The 17,358-nt window shown below is 29.2% G+C and overlaps 1 protein-coding gene across 9 annotated transcripts in view; it reads left to right on the top strand.

The window, feature by feature from the left end:
* LOC117175649 (cytosolic carboxypeptidase 4-like) overlaps positions 1–17,358 on the top strand; it is a 328,784-nt gene that overhangs the window by 64,893 nt on the left and 246,533 nt on the right. For all 9 annotated transcript variants that reach the window (XM_033365360.1, XM_033365361.1, XM_033365357.1 and 6 more), the window contains 2 exons: positions 7,031–7,142; positions 7,457–7,599. In XM_033365360.1, coding sequence (XP_033221251.1) covers positions 7,031–7,142; positions 7,457–7,599 — 255 coding nt within the window. The remainder of the gene's footprint in view (positions 1–7,030; positions 7,143–7,456; positions 7,600–17,358) is intronic.

The following is a 17,358-nucleotide window of genomic DNA, read 5'->3' as shown; positions in this document are numbered from 1 at the left end:
CTTTTAGGCATTTTTATTGAATTTAAGGGGTAGGATTTCAAATTTTTTTTTTCTAAATTGCAAGAGTTTCATTTTTGTTTTAATATTTTAACATTTTTATTATGATTCAAGTGAGGAAATCTCGGTTTTATTTTCTTCTCGATTGGAAAAGGCCATTCTTTTACTTTTAACATTTATCTTGAGTTCGAGGAAAGATTTTTTTTATTTTAAATTTATTTTTGAATTGGAAAAGGGTTACTTGGTTATTTAAAAAAATGTGATAACATTGAAAGTGAAGACATATCGGTTTAAAATTTTTGCTGAATCGAAAGAGGATAATTTTTGATTTTTAGGTATTTTAATTGAGTTGAAGAAGGGAACTTTTAATTTTGAATGATTTATTAATTGAAAGAGGGTCACTTTTTTAACCTTGTTGCCGAGTTAGAAAGTTTTGATTTTCATTTATTTCATTTGATTTGATTTCCTTTTGATTTTCCTTTTTTTCTAATTAAAGACGCCCATTTCGTTCTTATAAATTTCTTTATTAATTTTTCTTCTTAATTGGAAGAGACCAATTTTTTCCTTGAACATTTTTATTAATTTTAAGGAAAGAATTGTCTATTTTCAATTTTTTTCTAGATTGGAAGAGAGTGATGTTTATTTTTTAAATTTCTATTTCGTTGAAAGGGAGACTTTTTTAGTTAAAAATTTATTTCTGAATTGGAAAAGGAAAATTTCTTTATTTTCAAACATTTTTTTGAGCTTTTTCTGGATTTGAAGGAGGGAACTTTTCATTCAACATTTTTTTGAATAGGAAAAAGCTAATCTTACAACATTTTTATCGAGTTGGAAGAGAGAAAATTCAATTTTTTTTCTGAATTTAAAGAGGCTCTTTTTGTTTCTGTCATTTTCATTGAGGTAAAAGGGAGGTAAACTTGGTTAATAATTGTTTTTCTGAATTAAAAGAAACCAATTTTTTCTTTAACATGTTTATTGACTTTAATGGAAAAATGTTGTATTTTCAATTTTTTTCTGAATCAGAATGGAGTAGTTTTGTTTAAAAAATGTCTATATTTTTAAAAGCGGGGATGTTTTGGTTTAAAATTTTTCTGAATTGGAAGAGGGACATTTTTTAAAAATTTTAAGCATTTGTGCCCGTTTGAAGTATTCAAATCAACCTCGAACATTGAAATTATCGACTTTATAAATTTATCAATATTTTTTTGTTAATGGTTAAAATCTTAAATTTGACAGATGTTTATAAAATAAATATTAAAAACCAGAAATAATAATTCGTTTGATAATTTGACGACAGCATTTTTTGATTATTTTTATTGATTTAAAAGAGAAAACTTGTTATTTTCAATTTTTTTAATTAATTGGAAGAGGGTAGTAGAAACATTGAATGGACGTGAAATCTTCAAATATTTAGCTAAAAATTCTACAAATTATAACTATCAAAAATGGCCAGAAAACGAACATTCAAGGACTTGAAAAATCTAGAAAAAATACTAGAGGAAACCCCCATAGAAATAATAAAAGATTTACACATTATTTTATTTGGATTTCCAATCAGAAGAAATTTCGTAAAACAGAACATCGTTAAGTTTATAAACTTACAATTTAAAGGAAACGAGAGCTATGAAAAACGTACCAAAACCGTCGAATCAATCATCAGAAAAGATCCCTCACTTGAAATTGCTAGTATATTAATAATAGAATTCAATTCAGAACAGGTTATTCAAAATATTCTTAATTTGTTATCAATGGAAATGAAATGAAGCAAAGAACACCAACTGCAGTGCGAGCTAGTTTACAAACACGTCCAAAGGCTTCAAGTGAGAATGATGATTTAAACTCAGAAATTGAATTCGTTTTAGCGAAAAAATTATGGGAAACCGAAGAAGATTTTGTAAACATAGAGAAAGAAGTTCTAGCTAGCGAAGATGAAATTTTAGATTCAGAAATGGAGATAATCGAACTACGTAACAATAAAAATGAATCAACGGAAATTATTTCGGCCAAAGAAGCTATATTAAATTTAAAGCGCAGAAAACTAGAAATTAAACAGAAGCGCCTCGCCAGTCAACGATCTTTAATGCAAAGAAATCGAGAAGAAGCAAAACAAATACCAAGAATCTAGATCAAAAACTGCAAATATTCATCAACTAGAATTTTTTGATAATAAGATAGAAGATTTATCTCAAAATATGAACCGAATGCTTGCTCGTCAAATGGTTGGTAATCAACTCGGTACCTTTGATGGCTCTTTTTTATTGAGATGGCCAACTTTTTTATCTCAGTATAGATTATCTTCGGAAATGTGTGGATTTTCAAAACCAGAAAATTTACTAAGACTTGACAAAAGTTTAATCGGAGAAGCTAGAAGAAAGGTTGATATGCTTTTAGTGACTGTAAAAGATCCTGATATCATTATAGATATATTGAACAAAAGTTATGGAAAACCTGAACGTATCTTGCATGAATTACTGGAAACTGCTCGCAAGATACAAAAATTTGAAGATTTGAGTCCTTTTGAGGAGTTCAACTTGTCTGTAAGAAATATCACCGCTGCAGTCGAGAATATTGACAACGAATTCATTAGCAAGAAACAATTACTGTCAATATTACTGGGCAAACTGCCTCTGAATATAACCAATCAATGGGGAAATTATTTTATTGGTCACAATATTCAAGGTCATCGAGCAACTCTCAACGATTTCTCCACATGGACGCAGGAGATGGCGGAAATTATTTCTCCGATTACAATAACAATTGATACTCCTACTACTTTCCATATTTTAACATCAATAAATCAAACTCAAATATCAAGTGAAAAAGAACGAAAATTTAGCGAACAAAAGAACACATGCAAAGCCTACGGCGAAAAATATCATTCTCTGGAAAATTGTGCAACCTTCAAGAAATTAGATTTCAAACAACGGTGGAAGATAGCAGAAAAACCCAGGGTTTGCTGTTGTTGTATTCAGTAACATTCAGGCAAGTGTCAGAAACGACGAACTTGTGGAATCAATGACTGTCCCAAATTTCATCACCGAATGCTTCATAAAATCGCTGACCATAAACCTGGAAATGAAGTAGTAATGTGCTTAGCGGAAGAAAAGGAAGGTTAAAAAAGGAAGGCTAAAAATTTTACTGATATGATTGCGCGGACCTGCAGGAATAGTGTCGACTGTAGCTCTTTGGCTATGAAGGATCTAAACTTACCTGAACAACATTGGGACATTGATATGTTGATAAACAAATATCCATATCTAAAACAGGTTGAATTCTACCAAAAACGAAAAATGGATGGATTATCCATGGACCAATGGGATTGCTGCCGCATCGACAAGATAATCCTGAAATTATATTCTTCTGCTAAACTAATGAAGAAAAGGAACTACACGAAGAAGTCAAAAAGTATTTTGCTATTGAAAATTTTGGAGTTATTGAACAAAAAGTAAAGAAAACCCAAACCATGGAATAAGAAAGGGCTATAAATATAGCTAATTCCTTTATACGAAAAATCAGCAAACGATACGAGGTGAAGTTACCTTGGAAATTAGATCATCCAGATTTACCGCATTCTAAAGAAATGGCTTTACATAGACTTATTTATATGTTGAGAAAAAAAATGATCAAGGACAAAAGTCTAGGAATTCGTTATTGTTCTGAAATAGAAAAACTTCTAGACAAAAATTATGCTGTACCCGTTGCGAGAGAAGAAGTTCTTAACAGAAAGAAAATATGGTTTTTATCCTACTTTCCGGTCATTAATCCAAACAAACCAAACAAAGTTCGACTTTGCTTTTATGCAACAGCAAAAGTCCAAGGAAAACCATTGAATGATCATCTTATCATTGGTCCAGACTGGAAAATATCACTTTTTGGAACTGTCATTAAATTCCCACAACATAAAATAGCATTCACTGCAGACATGCGTGAGATGTTCAATCGAGTTGAAATTGAAGATGAACAAAGCTACGCTAAATGTTTCTTCTGCATAAATTTAAAGGTTCGAGATGAATCCAGGATATTTCGAATGACAGGAATGTTATTTGGGACACCATCTTCTCCCTTTTTAGCAAAATTCGTGAAGAATTACAATGTTAAGAAATACGAAGACAAGTACCCAGAAGCAGCAAAAGCCTCTAAAATTTTACGAAATAAACCACGATTTAATTAATTGTTTAAGAATACCTACAAAAAGGGAAGTTCTTCAAATAGCGATGTCAGTATACGATCCAGTAGGTTTGTTATCACCAATCACAGTGAAGGCAGGAATATTACTTCAGCGAATATGGAAAGCAAAGCTTGGATGGGGCGATTCTATGAGTCACGTCATGTTTAAAACGTGAAAATGTTCGCTTAAAGAATTGATGACAAGACTATTGAAATTCCTAGACAATATTCAGTTAAGTTAGAAAAAGCAACATTTATACAAATGCACACATCTTGCGACGCCAGTGAGGAAGCTTATGTAGAAGCAGTTTACCTCAGAATTCAAAATAAGGATGGAGTAGACGTAGTATTGGTTTCGTCAAAGGCACGAGTAGCTCCACTTCGGACATTGACGATAACAAGACTGGAATTAATGGCAGCAGTTTTAGGAATAAGATTGGCGAATATGACACAAGTAGCTCATGACTGCACAAGAGAAGTTCAAATTTCTGACTTTAATATCAATTACAGATGGTTTAAGGGATCAAACTTTTTGTCTTATCCTGAACAGAACCGGCCGAAAATCCCAAACAAATCAGAAGAAATAATCAGTTTGGTCACCACAACCAAAGACTTTGAATATCTGCCTCGAATAAAAAGTTACTATTCGTGGGTGCGGATCTTAAGAGCAACTATCTGGATAAAAAGATTTATCAATAATTCAAGATTGCCTAGATCAGATCGCAAATTAAGATCTTATGAAGTTGATAAACTAGAACGGGCTGAAATACAATGGTGGAAATGTGTTCAAAAGAAATGTTTCCCACAAGATTTGAAGAACATAACAGAAGAAAAAGAGAACAAGAACGGCATTCTGAAGAAACTTTTGTTTAAAATTTGACAAAGAAATTGAAGTTCTCAAAATCAAATTTATATTATATATTATATTATATTTATATCTGTTTAGACGCAAGTCAACCGTATGTAAAAGCAATGATAAAACATCGTCATGAAAGAAATGGACATCAAGGAACCGAAATAGTAATTAATGAATTAAAAAGATCATTTTGGATTACCAAGATTCGAAATTGTGTCAGAAAAATTTGCTTTAACTGCATGTTTTGTAAGAAAAGAAATTTAAATTCTTGACAACCTATCACGGGATTATTACCAAAAGAACGATTTATAATTCATGAGAAACCATTCACGCCTACCGGAATGGATTACTTCGGACCTCTGTATGTAAAAATTGGAAGGCGAGTTGAGAAACGGTACGAGGTACTTTTTACATGCCTTGCCATGAGAGCCATACATGTTGAAAGCGCCCGATCTTTAACAACAGACTCCTGCATAATGGCCATTCGAAGATTTTTGTCACGAAGAGGAAAAGTTACAACATTATGGTCGGACAACGGAACTAATTTAAAATCAGCAAACAGAGAGTTACTCAACGCTTTAGAAGATTTCGATCAAGTTCGAATGAAATACGAAATGACCAATGGCAAAATTGATTGGCACTTCATCCCTCCATCATCTTCTTAGATGGGAGGATGTTGGGAATACCTATTAGGAAGTTTCAAGCGAGCTATAAATGGAATTTTGAAAGAAAGACATCCTACAGATAAAGTATTAATGACTTTATTCGCAGAAGCTGAATACATTGTAAACAGTTCACTTATTCTTCAGTAGACAGTAAAGATCCACCAAGTCTATCACCAAATGATATTTTACACGGCTACACATTTGGCATCGGCTCTCCTTGTATGTTCTTATAAAGATGATGAGATTTCGCAAAAACTGTGGCCTGTATTGCAAATCTTAGCTGATCTTTTCTGGAAAAGGTGGTTAATAGGATACGTACCACCACTTTTAAATCGAAAAAATGCAGAAACGAAGAATTAAATTAAAAAAAGGAGAAATTGTTCTAATAGAAGATAATAATACGCAAAGAGCATCCTGGCCATTGGGAATTGTTGAAGAAGTCTTCCCTGGAAGAGATAACGTAGTTCGCGTAGCAAAAGTTAGAACTGCAATTGGAATTTTTTGTCACCCTGTGATTAAATTCATCGCCTTCTAAAGTGTGATGACAAGAAGCCATCACCGAGGGGAGAAAATGTGCCCGTTTGAAGTATTCAAATCAACCTCGAACGTTCAAATTACCGACGTTATCAATTTATCGATATTTTTTGCTAATGGTTAAAATCTTAAATTTAACAGATGTTTATAACATGAATATTAAATACCAAGAATAATAATTCGTTTGGTAATTTGACGACAGCATTTTTTGATTATTTTTATTGACTTAAAAGAGAAAACTTGTTATTTTCAATTTCTTTAATTAATTGGAAGAGGGTATTTTTCGGTTCTTAGTATTTTTATCAAGTTGGAAAGAAGGAAATTTGGGTTTCAATTATTTCTGAAATTGAAAAGCCTTTTTAAAATAATTTTTATTAAGTTGAAAGAGAGAAAAGTTTGGTTATCAATTGTTTTTCTGAAATTAAAGAGGCCAATTTTTTCTTTTAACATGTTTAGTGAGTGGATGTGGGGCAAATTTCATATTTTTTAAATTCAGATTTAGGAATTTATATTTTAAGTCGAAGCTTTTGAATTGTTTAATTCACAATATTCTGAAATTGTAAATTTTGCAGTTTAACGGATCGAACTGAAAATTGTTCAATTCCAAAATGTAAATGCTACCATTTTATAAGCGTAAATTACTGAACGTTTGAACTGAAAAAATTTCTAAATTAAAAATGTATTAGGCTTCAACTGTAAGAGTTCGAAATTTAAAAGTGTTATTATTCCAATAAAAAATGGACCTTTGGCAAAAAAAAACTTTTCTCTAAATTAAATAATCTTGACCATTTTGCTTAAATTAATTTTTCAGAATTGCAGAGATAACGTCGCTAGCTGTAGTATGCTTGGCATTCTTCGTGAATGCATATCGCCTAGAATTCCAAAAACAAAATCCAAGGCATCAAAAAATAAGAATACACTAAGTGAGCAAAAGTTGTTTCTTTTAATTGACAGTAAATTTTTTAACATACTTTTTAATTCTTTAATTATTTAAAATTTGAAGGTTGAAATGATTATTTCTAACAAATATCTTCTGTAGGACAAGAAAAAAATCTGCCTCAGCCCGGATTTGAACCGGGAATGTCGGTGGCGTTCCCGGTTCAAGTCCGGGCTGAGACAGAGCTCTTATTGCTGTTTTAGCTTCTAGTATAGATTACATGCAATTTTTAGGGTTTATTTTGTTATTAAAGATGCAAATTTAATAAATTTAACTAAAAGCTTTCTTTTCGTATTTTAGGGACCAATAGTAGAATGGCACTTTCTCAATTGATCAATATGGGTGGTGCACAGTCTTTGATAAAATTATTGATGAATTCTCAACACACGGATGTCATCATGATCGAGGTACTTGTGCAAGAAGTGCTCTGGATATTAGGTCAGGTAATATATATTTTCACCTTTTTTATTTCGTAATTAATGAATATTAAAACTATGAATCTAATTAATTCATGTCATTCTGGCATAGTTATTTATATCAAAATTCATGATTTTAGATTCCACACTCTTTTCGCGATCCCCCTCTTTTCTCATTTTTAAAAGAATTCCTTCTTTTTACCTTTGATTAATAAAACTTCCGGGTTTTCTCATTTTTCTGCTTAAATGCGATACTGAATTAATAGAAACCAATAAGAAAATTAAACTATTTTTGGATGAAAGTTAATTTTTTGAATTAACAACTCTACTTTTATGTTTTTCGTTTATAATTCATCTCTTCAGGTTAAAAATTCTACTATTTTTTGAAAATTCATCTATTTTGTAATTTTAGTGGAGAATTAATGTCTTTGATTGAAAATGTAACTATTTCATCAATAATTCCTCTTTTTTTGCTAGAAAATCAGTCTCATTGGTAGAAAATTCATGTATACATATTTGGTTGAAAATGCTACTAGTTTTGTTTTGACAATAAACATTTTTCATGAAATTGAATATTGTTGGATTGAAAATTAAATTGTTTGATAGAAAATTCACCCGCTGGGCATGAAAATTGATAAATTTAGTTCAAATTTTTTTCTTTCTTGATTGAAAAATCTTTCTTGTTTGAAATTTGAACTTTTTGGTGGAAAATTAACATTTTTTCTGGAGATTCATATATTTTCGAGTTGAAGATTGATTTATTTTGTAAATAATTCGTCTTTTTGGCTTAAAAATTCAACAACTTCATTGTATTTTTTTCTTTTTCGACTGAAAAATCTTTTTTTGTTCAATATTTGTCTTTTTGTTTGAAAAATTCTTCCCTTTTATTAGAAATTTTATCGTTTTTATTAAAATTGCAACTGCTTGTTTAAAAATGCATTTTTTTTCGTTTAATGACTCAACGGTTTTGATGAAAATTCCTATTTTTGGAAAATTAGAATTTTGACTTGAAAATTCATCAATTTAGTAGGGATTTTTTCTTTTTTGACTTAAAAACCCTTTTTATTTGAAAATTTAAATGTATGGCAGAAAATAAAAATTCTTATTGTAGATTCAAATTTTCTTGTTTAAGATTCCATTTTTTGTAGACAATTCGTCCTCTGGGTTTGAAAACTCAAATATTTGGATGAAATTTCTTTTCTTTGTTGACCAAAAAATGTTCCTTTGCTTGAAAATTCAACTCTTTTCATGAAACTTCAACTGTTTGGTAGAAAGTTAACCTTTTTGTCGAAAAATTTTTCTTAGCTGCAACTTTTTTATTTTCACATTCTCATTTTTTATATACTTTTGAATACTTTGAAAATGATCAAAAAATAGAACAAAAATATTTTTCTGATAAATTAGGAAATTTCATTCAAGGTTTACACTAGATATCAAATATATTTAAAAACTATCTAAGGTAAATTTTTCGATTATACCAAAATCAAAAGTTAGAGCTTCCTGAAAATTTGTAATCAAGTTTTCTTAAGAGTTTTACAAATCTTTCAAAAAGAGTAGTAAAATGTCTATTTTATTTAAATTATATAATTCTTTTATTAATAATTGAGGTTCCTAAATTCGATTTTAAATATTATAATCATATTAATTTTTTATTTTGTTAGTTTATTTTGTCTTGTTTTGTGGTTATGTCTCGTGTCTAATGTATAAAGAAATTTATTTTCTAATTCTGGATTCCTGGTGTCCAAAAGGCCTTATTTACACTCTCTTGTTAATAATAATTATTATAAGAATGTGTGATAATTTATTAAGCAGCATACTCCAACAATTTTCAAAAGAATAATAAACTTACGAGTATTTTAAAAACAATTTCCGTGTTAAGGAATCCGATTTAGGACATTTTTATTTATTTTTTGATAAATAGTGTTATTATATATTTAAAATACTTTTAATGTATATAAAAAGAAATTTTTCTAAGTTTATTCTTAGGAAATTTCAGGGATCTTTAAAGAAATTTCAATAGATTTAAGGCTTGAATTTAGGATTTGTTAAAAGAATATAAGGAAATTTTAAATGTTAAAAAAATGTCAAGTAACCTATAAGGTTCTATGATATCTTTTAGAAAATTGTAAGGAATTTTCAATAGACTTCAAGAATTAGCATATTTTTAAAAGGAATTTAAAATACTTTAGGATGTTTTAAAATATATTTTGTTTTTGCAAAAAGAAAAACTTAAAAGTGACCCCTTTAAATGTGCATAAATTTCGGAATGTTCAAAACAACGAAATATTTTACTGATAAATTTTTAAACCAGAAAAATGTTCTCAAATGTTTGTCATATTTTTCATTCTCATCATTTATGATTGAGAAAGTATTAGAATTGTCCGAAATTTGAAACCACAGTTTTTCAACGGATATTCAAGTTTCAAGACCCCCTGAATCAGAAAATCAAGTTTTTACGATGGCGTCTGTCTGTCCGTCCGTCCGGATGTACGGCTGTTCGTCCGTAAACACGAGAACTCTCGAAAAAATTAACGGATAAAACCCATCTTTGGTACACTTTTTTAAGTGTTGAAAGAAAGAACAAGTTCATTAATCAGCCAATTTTTATAAAAATTCAAAAAGTGAGCGCATTTTGAAAATTTATAAGACCACTTTTTTCTGAATTTGGAAATTTGGTTTATATAATTTATACTCATAACTTTTTTACATAAAAAAAATTTTTTTAGAGTTATAGCATTTTCAAAATTTTCAAAATCAGCCGTAATTCAAAACTTTCAGCTAAACGTCGCACGATATAACAAAAGTCAGAGAAAGAAAAACATTGCTCTTTGAAGTCCTACAAGACTATCATAAGAAATTTTTATATTTTATTGGAAAATTCAAAATTCAAATTTTGATTGCACAAAAAATTATGAAAAAATCCATTTTATTGTCAAACTATGGAGCGTGAAGCGCGAGATTCAACAGACGCGCGTCCTAGGCGCGCTCAAACTTGCGAGCAGATTTTTCGACTTAAAATACTTTTTTTTTACATGAATTCTTTGATTAAAACTTTTTGATTGGGAACGTATGTGAAGTGCCACGAGAAAAGGGGACTAACTCGGAAAATATCGCAAATCTGTTTTTGGTCTCTATAGATATTTTCGGAATTATTCTATCTATCAAAAAAATGAGAAAAAATTTTCAAGCATTATTTATACCTACAAAATAGCTTATTGGATGAAATATACTATTAAATATACTATTAAATATATTATTAAATATACTTTAATATTTATGCTTTTTGGTTATTTCTTTACTGGGACACGACTAATGAGAGTGTAGTTGTAAGTAGAGGGGCAGGTTTTTAGGAGTCGCCTTTCACTGAGAAAAGGGCTTCACTTCTATTGCTCGCCCTGTAAAATTCTAGTTTTCCGCGTTAGTCCCCCAGTGGGCACAAAGTTTGGCGACGTCCTTGCGACATCGTTACGACATCGTTACGACAACTTTACGACATCCTATGTCTATGTCGGTTTGGTGTCTTTGAGATATCGTAAAGACATCGTCAGATCATACGACTTATTTATGATATCGTAAAGACAACGAAACGACATGGACATACGATGTCGTAAAGTTGTAGTAACGCCGTCGTAAAGATGTCGTAAAGATGTCGTAAAGACGTCGCCAAATTTTGTGCCCACTGGGGTGGATCCCGCCACAAAGTTCCTACAGAATAAATGAAAGTGGAGCCAATTTGGCATAAGATCAACACTGCTTATGATTACTTTTTGAGCTTTTTTGTGGCAAAAAAGTAATCGTAATTCATTAACAAGGCTTGTGTAATATGTATGATGTTTCCTATCAAAATCAGATAGGTTGAAGAAAAAGAGATAAAAATTGGAAAAGAAAAAGGAATTAATTTTTCCGAGTCTCATGCAATTTCTAAATTAAAATATAAAAAATAATTTTGAAATTTATAAGGTGTCGAAACAGATGAGATGTTAATCCTTTGAAAAATTAACGTCTGGGAATTTAATAATTTTTTACAGCTTTTCAATGATATATTTTTTTAAATAAATGTTTTTTCAAAACTTTTTATAATCATCAAGACGATTACAAATCAGTGAGTACATACACATCTTTAATGATGGAAAACCTTAAATTTTTTATAATAATTTTATATTTATTTTTTGTTTGTAGATGGGGTTTTGATACACAGTTTTCATTCCAAAAAGTCATGGTTTTTTTCAATGTTTGACTAATAATTGCAAAGAGGAAGAAAAAAATATATTTTAGCCTGGAAGTGGGATTGGACCTTTGTCTTTATTTATGTAATCTTGAAATTAATTTATTCACTTTGTCTTTGTTTTTTATATTATAATTGAAGATTTTTTAATTTTGATCATTTGCTTTTGAAAGGTCTTTAATTTGAAAGATCTAGAAGGGAAAACTTAACTTTCTATTTTTTAAATCATTCAAATTTAATAATTTTTAGTTATATATCTTTAAAGTTTGAGATGCATCAATTACATGTGCTTAAAATTGAATTGGTATATCTTCAAATTTGAAATATTTTCAAGTTTGAAAAATTCGAAATCGAGAATTGTGCAAGTTTCAAGACTTTCAATTGAAAATTATGTAGTTTTGATCATTTACTTTCAAAATTTCTTCATTTTGAAAGATATTGAATTGCAAATTTTACTTTTGATCTTTAAAATTATTGAAATTTTACCATTTTCATTTATTTGCCTTTAGAATGAAGATTTTTAAAAAATATTTTGATGACTTGTTTTCAAAATTTCTTTAATTTGGAAGACGTGAGATTAAGAAGTCAACTTTTGATTTCCAAACTTCAAAAAACCTGAAACTTAAATTGTAAAGCTTTGAAATTAGGAAGTGTTAATTTGGATTAATAATTTATTATTTAGAATCATTTTAACAGAATATTCAAAAATATTATGAACTGTTTCAAAAGATTCTCAAAATTGTCAAAAAATACTGGTACATTTTCTGTTAATTTTTCTCCATTTAAAAGTTTTTTTTTTTAATTTAGGGTATAATCCGCGACACTTAAAAATATTTTAAAATTTATCTATTTCGCTAGAAGTTAATTTGTGTTTGTTAATGATGCAACTTTTTTATACAAAAGTAATCTATAAGGGTTAGGTTTCCTACTACTTTGTTATAAATTCAACCCTTTTGGTTGAAAATTATCATCTTGGATCATCTTAAATAAATGAAATAAATATTTCTATTTTTTTTAATCATTAGAGAATAAAATTGTTACATTCTCATTCATGAGAGTGTAACGCAATCTTCCAGATTTGAGATCTTTCACATTTTAAAAATTTTAGTCAAAGTTTCTTGTACGTATATGAGTAGAAGGCAGAGAAATAGAAAAAAAAATTTTCTAAAAGATTAGGAAATTTCATTTAAATTCTTCTCTAGATGTCATACATGTTTAGAAAATATCTCAGGCACATTTTTTGCTTAGACAACAATTTAAAAAGTTAGGGCTTTTTTAAAATTTGAAAAAAAGTATGTTTTAGACATTTTTGTCAAATTTTCTGGTACGCGGGAAAAAGATTTGCCAATCGTCCTTATAACATTATTTATTTCAATACAAATTAAAAGTTATATGCTATTCAGCATTTTGAAAATTTTCAAAAAAAAAAGAAAAAAAATGTTAATAGGTTAAGAAATATTCAAAAAGTTGGATCATTTTCGAAAATATGCCATTTTTGTTTCAAGAGATCCGAAAGTCTAAAGCGTCGTTTTCAGTAAATTTTAAAAAAGAACCTAAGGTGTTGAATCTTTAACCCAAAAAAATGCATTTTTAGAAAAGAATAACACTTGCTGCAAAATAAAAAAAAATGAATTGTCAAAAAAATACACAAATTTTTAATGAAGTTGTTAAATTTTTAACCTAGAAGGATTTTTCAATAAAAAAGTAAACAAATTGTTTTATTTTCAAGTAATAATTTTCTATTCAACTTTTATGATTCTCCAAAATTAATCTTTTTTGTCTAAAAACAATTCTTCTTCGTAGAAAGTTAATCTTTTTTTTTTAATTTAACTTAAAATTGTAAATCTGATATTATATTATCTTATATTTATCAATAGAATTCAGGAAAACAGAAGAAGATATCAATAGAGTACTAGTCGGCTCTCCATATTCCAAGTAGATAATTTTGATTGGCTGATTCTCACTTGTATCTCCTACCCCCTCCCCAAGCCCACAAAAAAGTTGTGCACGTGTTCTATGTATAAAGAATTCATGTGACAAAGCTTGTCGATTTTAGTAATAATCAGTAATAATAATTAACGAGAGATGTATGCTTTTTTATGTGACATTTTGTCTTCTGTTAAATTGCAAAATATTTTTTTAAATAATAAATAAAAATAGTTGAATTATCTCCCTAAATAGTTTAATTTTAAATTTAAAAGAAAGAATACCCAGTGGGCACAAAATGTGGCGACGTCTTTACGACATCGTTACGACATCTTTACGACAACTTTACGACATCCTATGTCCATGCCGTTTCGGCGTCTTTGTGATATCGTAAAGACATACTTAAGATCATACGACTCATTTACGATATCGTAAAGATACCTTAACGACATGGACATGGGACGTCGTAAGGTTGTCGTAAAGATGTCGTAAAGATGTCGCCAAATTTTGTGCCCAATGGGATACATACTAGAGGGCTTTTTGTATTTTACGTAGCCAATTTTTATTGGCTGACTCTCCCCCTTTCACCTGCTTCCCTCTCAAAATTGTTCACGTGGTATATTACGTGTACAGTTCAAATAGCGATTCGTGAAACCAAGTTAAAAATTCTACTGTTTTTTGAAAATTCATCTATTAGTCGGAAATTAATTTCTTTGATTATAATGTAACCATTTGATTGAAAATTCGTATTTTTTGTTACAAAATCATTCTCATTGGTAGAACATTCATATATACATAGTTGTTTATAATTCCATCTAGTTTGTTGACAATAAACAGTTTTCTTGGAATTTAATGTTGTTGGAATGAAAATTAAATTATTTGGTAGAAAATTCACCCTTTGTCATGAAAATTGATAAATTTTGTTCTTTCTTGAATAAAAAATCTTTCTGATTAGAAAATTTAACTCCTTGGTAGAAAAGTAATATTTTTTCTTGTGATTCCTATTTCCGGGTTAAAGATTCAACTGTTTTGCGGAAAATTGGTCTTTTTGGCTTGAAAATTGAAGAATTGCACGGTATTTTTTCCTTTTTTGACTCAAAAATCTTTTTTGTTTAATATTTGTTTTTTTTAAGTTGTTCCCTTTTAGTTGAAATTTTATCTTTTATATTAAAAATACAACTGTTTGTTTAAGAATGCATTTTTTTGTTTGTTTGATAACTCAACGGTTTTGATGAAAATTCCTATTTTGGAAAATTTCAACTGTTCTTAATTTAAAATTTAAACCTTTTTTGGTTCAAATAACTATTACCTCTTTAAATTAAAATTATTTCTTGAAAAAAAGATCCTACTCCATCTTGACTCTATTGGGAATCGAACCACAAAACTTCTGATTTCCGGTCAGGTGCTTTTCCAATTAGGCTATTAGAGGGATCAGAATAAGAACTCTTAATTCAAGAACATAACGCCAATTTTTAGCTAGGAGTTAATGGTACAAGTAATTATTAAAATTTTTTTAATTTATCTGCTATATCCTCAGAGATTGTACCGTACCGACAGTAGATCAACCCTGCAAACAATGAAGGCAGAAAATCTATACAATATCGATCAAGCTAAGAATCTTCAAAAACAGAAAATGCTTAATGTCTTAAGTTTTGTGGTTCGATTCCCAATGGAGTGAAGATGGAGTAGGATCTTTTTTCTTTTAAATAATTTTAATTTAAAAATATTATTTTCCATCTAGTCTTATTAAGACGTTAAGCATTTTCTGTTATTGAAGATTTTTAACTTCATCGATATTGTGTAGATTTTCTACCTTCATGGTTTGAAGGGTTAATCTACTGTCGGTAAGGTACAATCTCTGATGATATAGCAGATAAATTTAAAAATTTTAAATTATTACCTCTCTGAGGAAATTTTTTCTTTTTTGGTTGGAAATGCAACTGCTTTATTAAAAGTTAAACTAATTTGTAAATAATTTATTTTTTGATTGCAGAAAAATCATTTTAGTGGAAAATTAATTTTGTTAGTTACAATTTTGATTAGATTTATTTATTAGCGATAACTGAACAGTTACAAGTAATCAATAACAGAGTTATATCATACCAAAGTATTACATATTATATTATCTGGTATTTTAACACTAATGTAAGAATAATATTCAAATAATATTTGGATTTGTGCAGGTCACAAGAAGTTTAGCATATCACATGCAGTATGCACAGTATGATAATTATTACTAACCTACTAAAGGCCTTATATCTACACAATGTCTTTGTAGTTTATCTTTTATTATTTTGAGAGCCGTATCAAAAATGTTTATTCTCAAAATTTATTAATATTCCTACACATTCTGTATACTAGAGACATAAATTTAATAATCTTTCTAGCAACTGGAAGGTAGAGTAAATCTCTCTTTCTAGAGGATACTTACGGAACCCTAAACTCAAGCAAACTCAGTAAGTCAGGGAAGTCTATTAAACCCCTTATTATTTTAATTTCGAATACTACAGACAGAATTATATGTCTTTTCTGTAACTTTAACATCTATTTAATAATTTAATTTTAGATCAATAACTATACTTTTATTGTAAACAAAATAGATTAATTTTTAGTCATAAAACAAAACTGATAAATTTTTAAACAAGAATTGAATAGTTAAATTTTCGGTTCGAATGAAATTTTTTTCTAAAATACATGCAATTACTTTTATTCCCTTATAAGAAATTCATTTTCCTTAGATTTTAAACAGATCATTTTTAAGCTGTTTAAGAATGATATAATCGGAATGGGTTTGTGATTATGAACGTTCAAATGGGCGATATTTTGTTGACGGCTTTGTAACTTAAAAACAGTGCTAAATATTTAAGTTTGAACATCAAAAATAATATGTTATCGAAAGATATTTGTAATATAATTGGAATGCAAGATTTTGATCATTTGAACGTTTAGAAATTCAGATTCGTTTCATTGAAATACTTACATTAGCTGCAAAACTTAAATTTAAATTTTCAACATGTTTGTTCCTGATTTTTTAATTTCTGCTTGGGGGAACATCTCGTACCCATTTGTAAAACTTATTTTTTACATCTGTTGCGATTCCAAAAATACTAGTAAAACCTAATCGTCTGCAATCTGCACTAGGAACTGAGAACGTTACGCAATCACCGATATGCATTATTTTAAAGTATATTAAGAATATTTTTCATAACATAGATTTAGGAAAAACGTACTTGCTAAGCGAAAAGTTGACTTGTGATTAATTTTTGAAGTGGGAGGCGACAGTGGGTAATTAGATAGAGGTTAGATACAGGCTGCCTTTGCTGCCCCTTGGAACCTAATCTGCCCCCAGTATTTTCCAGGTGACTTGGGATTTATTGTTGAAATGGGAGGTGACAGGCAGTAATTATACATAGGCTATATTTGCTCTATCATATTCTGTCTGTTAAGAGAGTTAAGACTACCCCCAACAATTTACCCTTACTCTTTATTCAAAACTGAGTAGGCCAATATCAGCAACATCTTGTACGTCTCAGTACGGGACCCGTTCATTTTTCGGAACGGATAAAATTTAAGAAAGGTAAAATTTCAGAATGGGTTATAATACATAATGGTAAAACTTAGGAATACCAAAAATT

This window comes from Belonocnema kinseyi, chromosome 6 (genome assembly GCF_010883055.1).
Source record: "Belonocnema kinseyi isolate 2016_QV_RU_SX_M_011 chromosome 6, B_treatae_v1, whole genome shotgun sequence".
In the NCBI taxonomy this organism is placed as follows: Eukaryota; Metazoa; Arthropoda; class Insecta; order Hymenoptera; family Cynipidae; genus Belonocnema; species Belonocnema kinseyi.
Note: the sequence above shows the minus strand (reverse complement) of the source record. Positions and strands in the feature narration are given on the sequence as shown.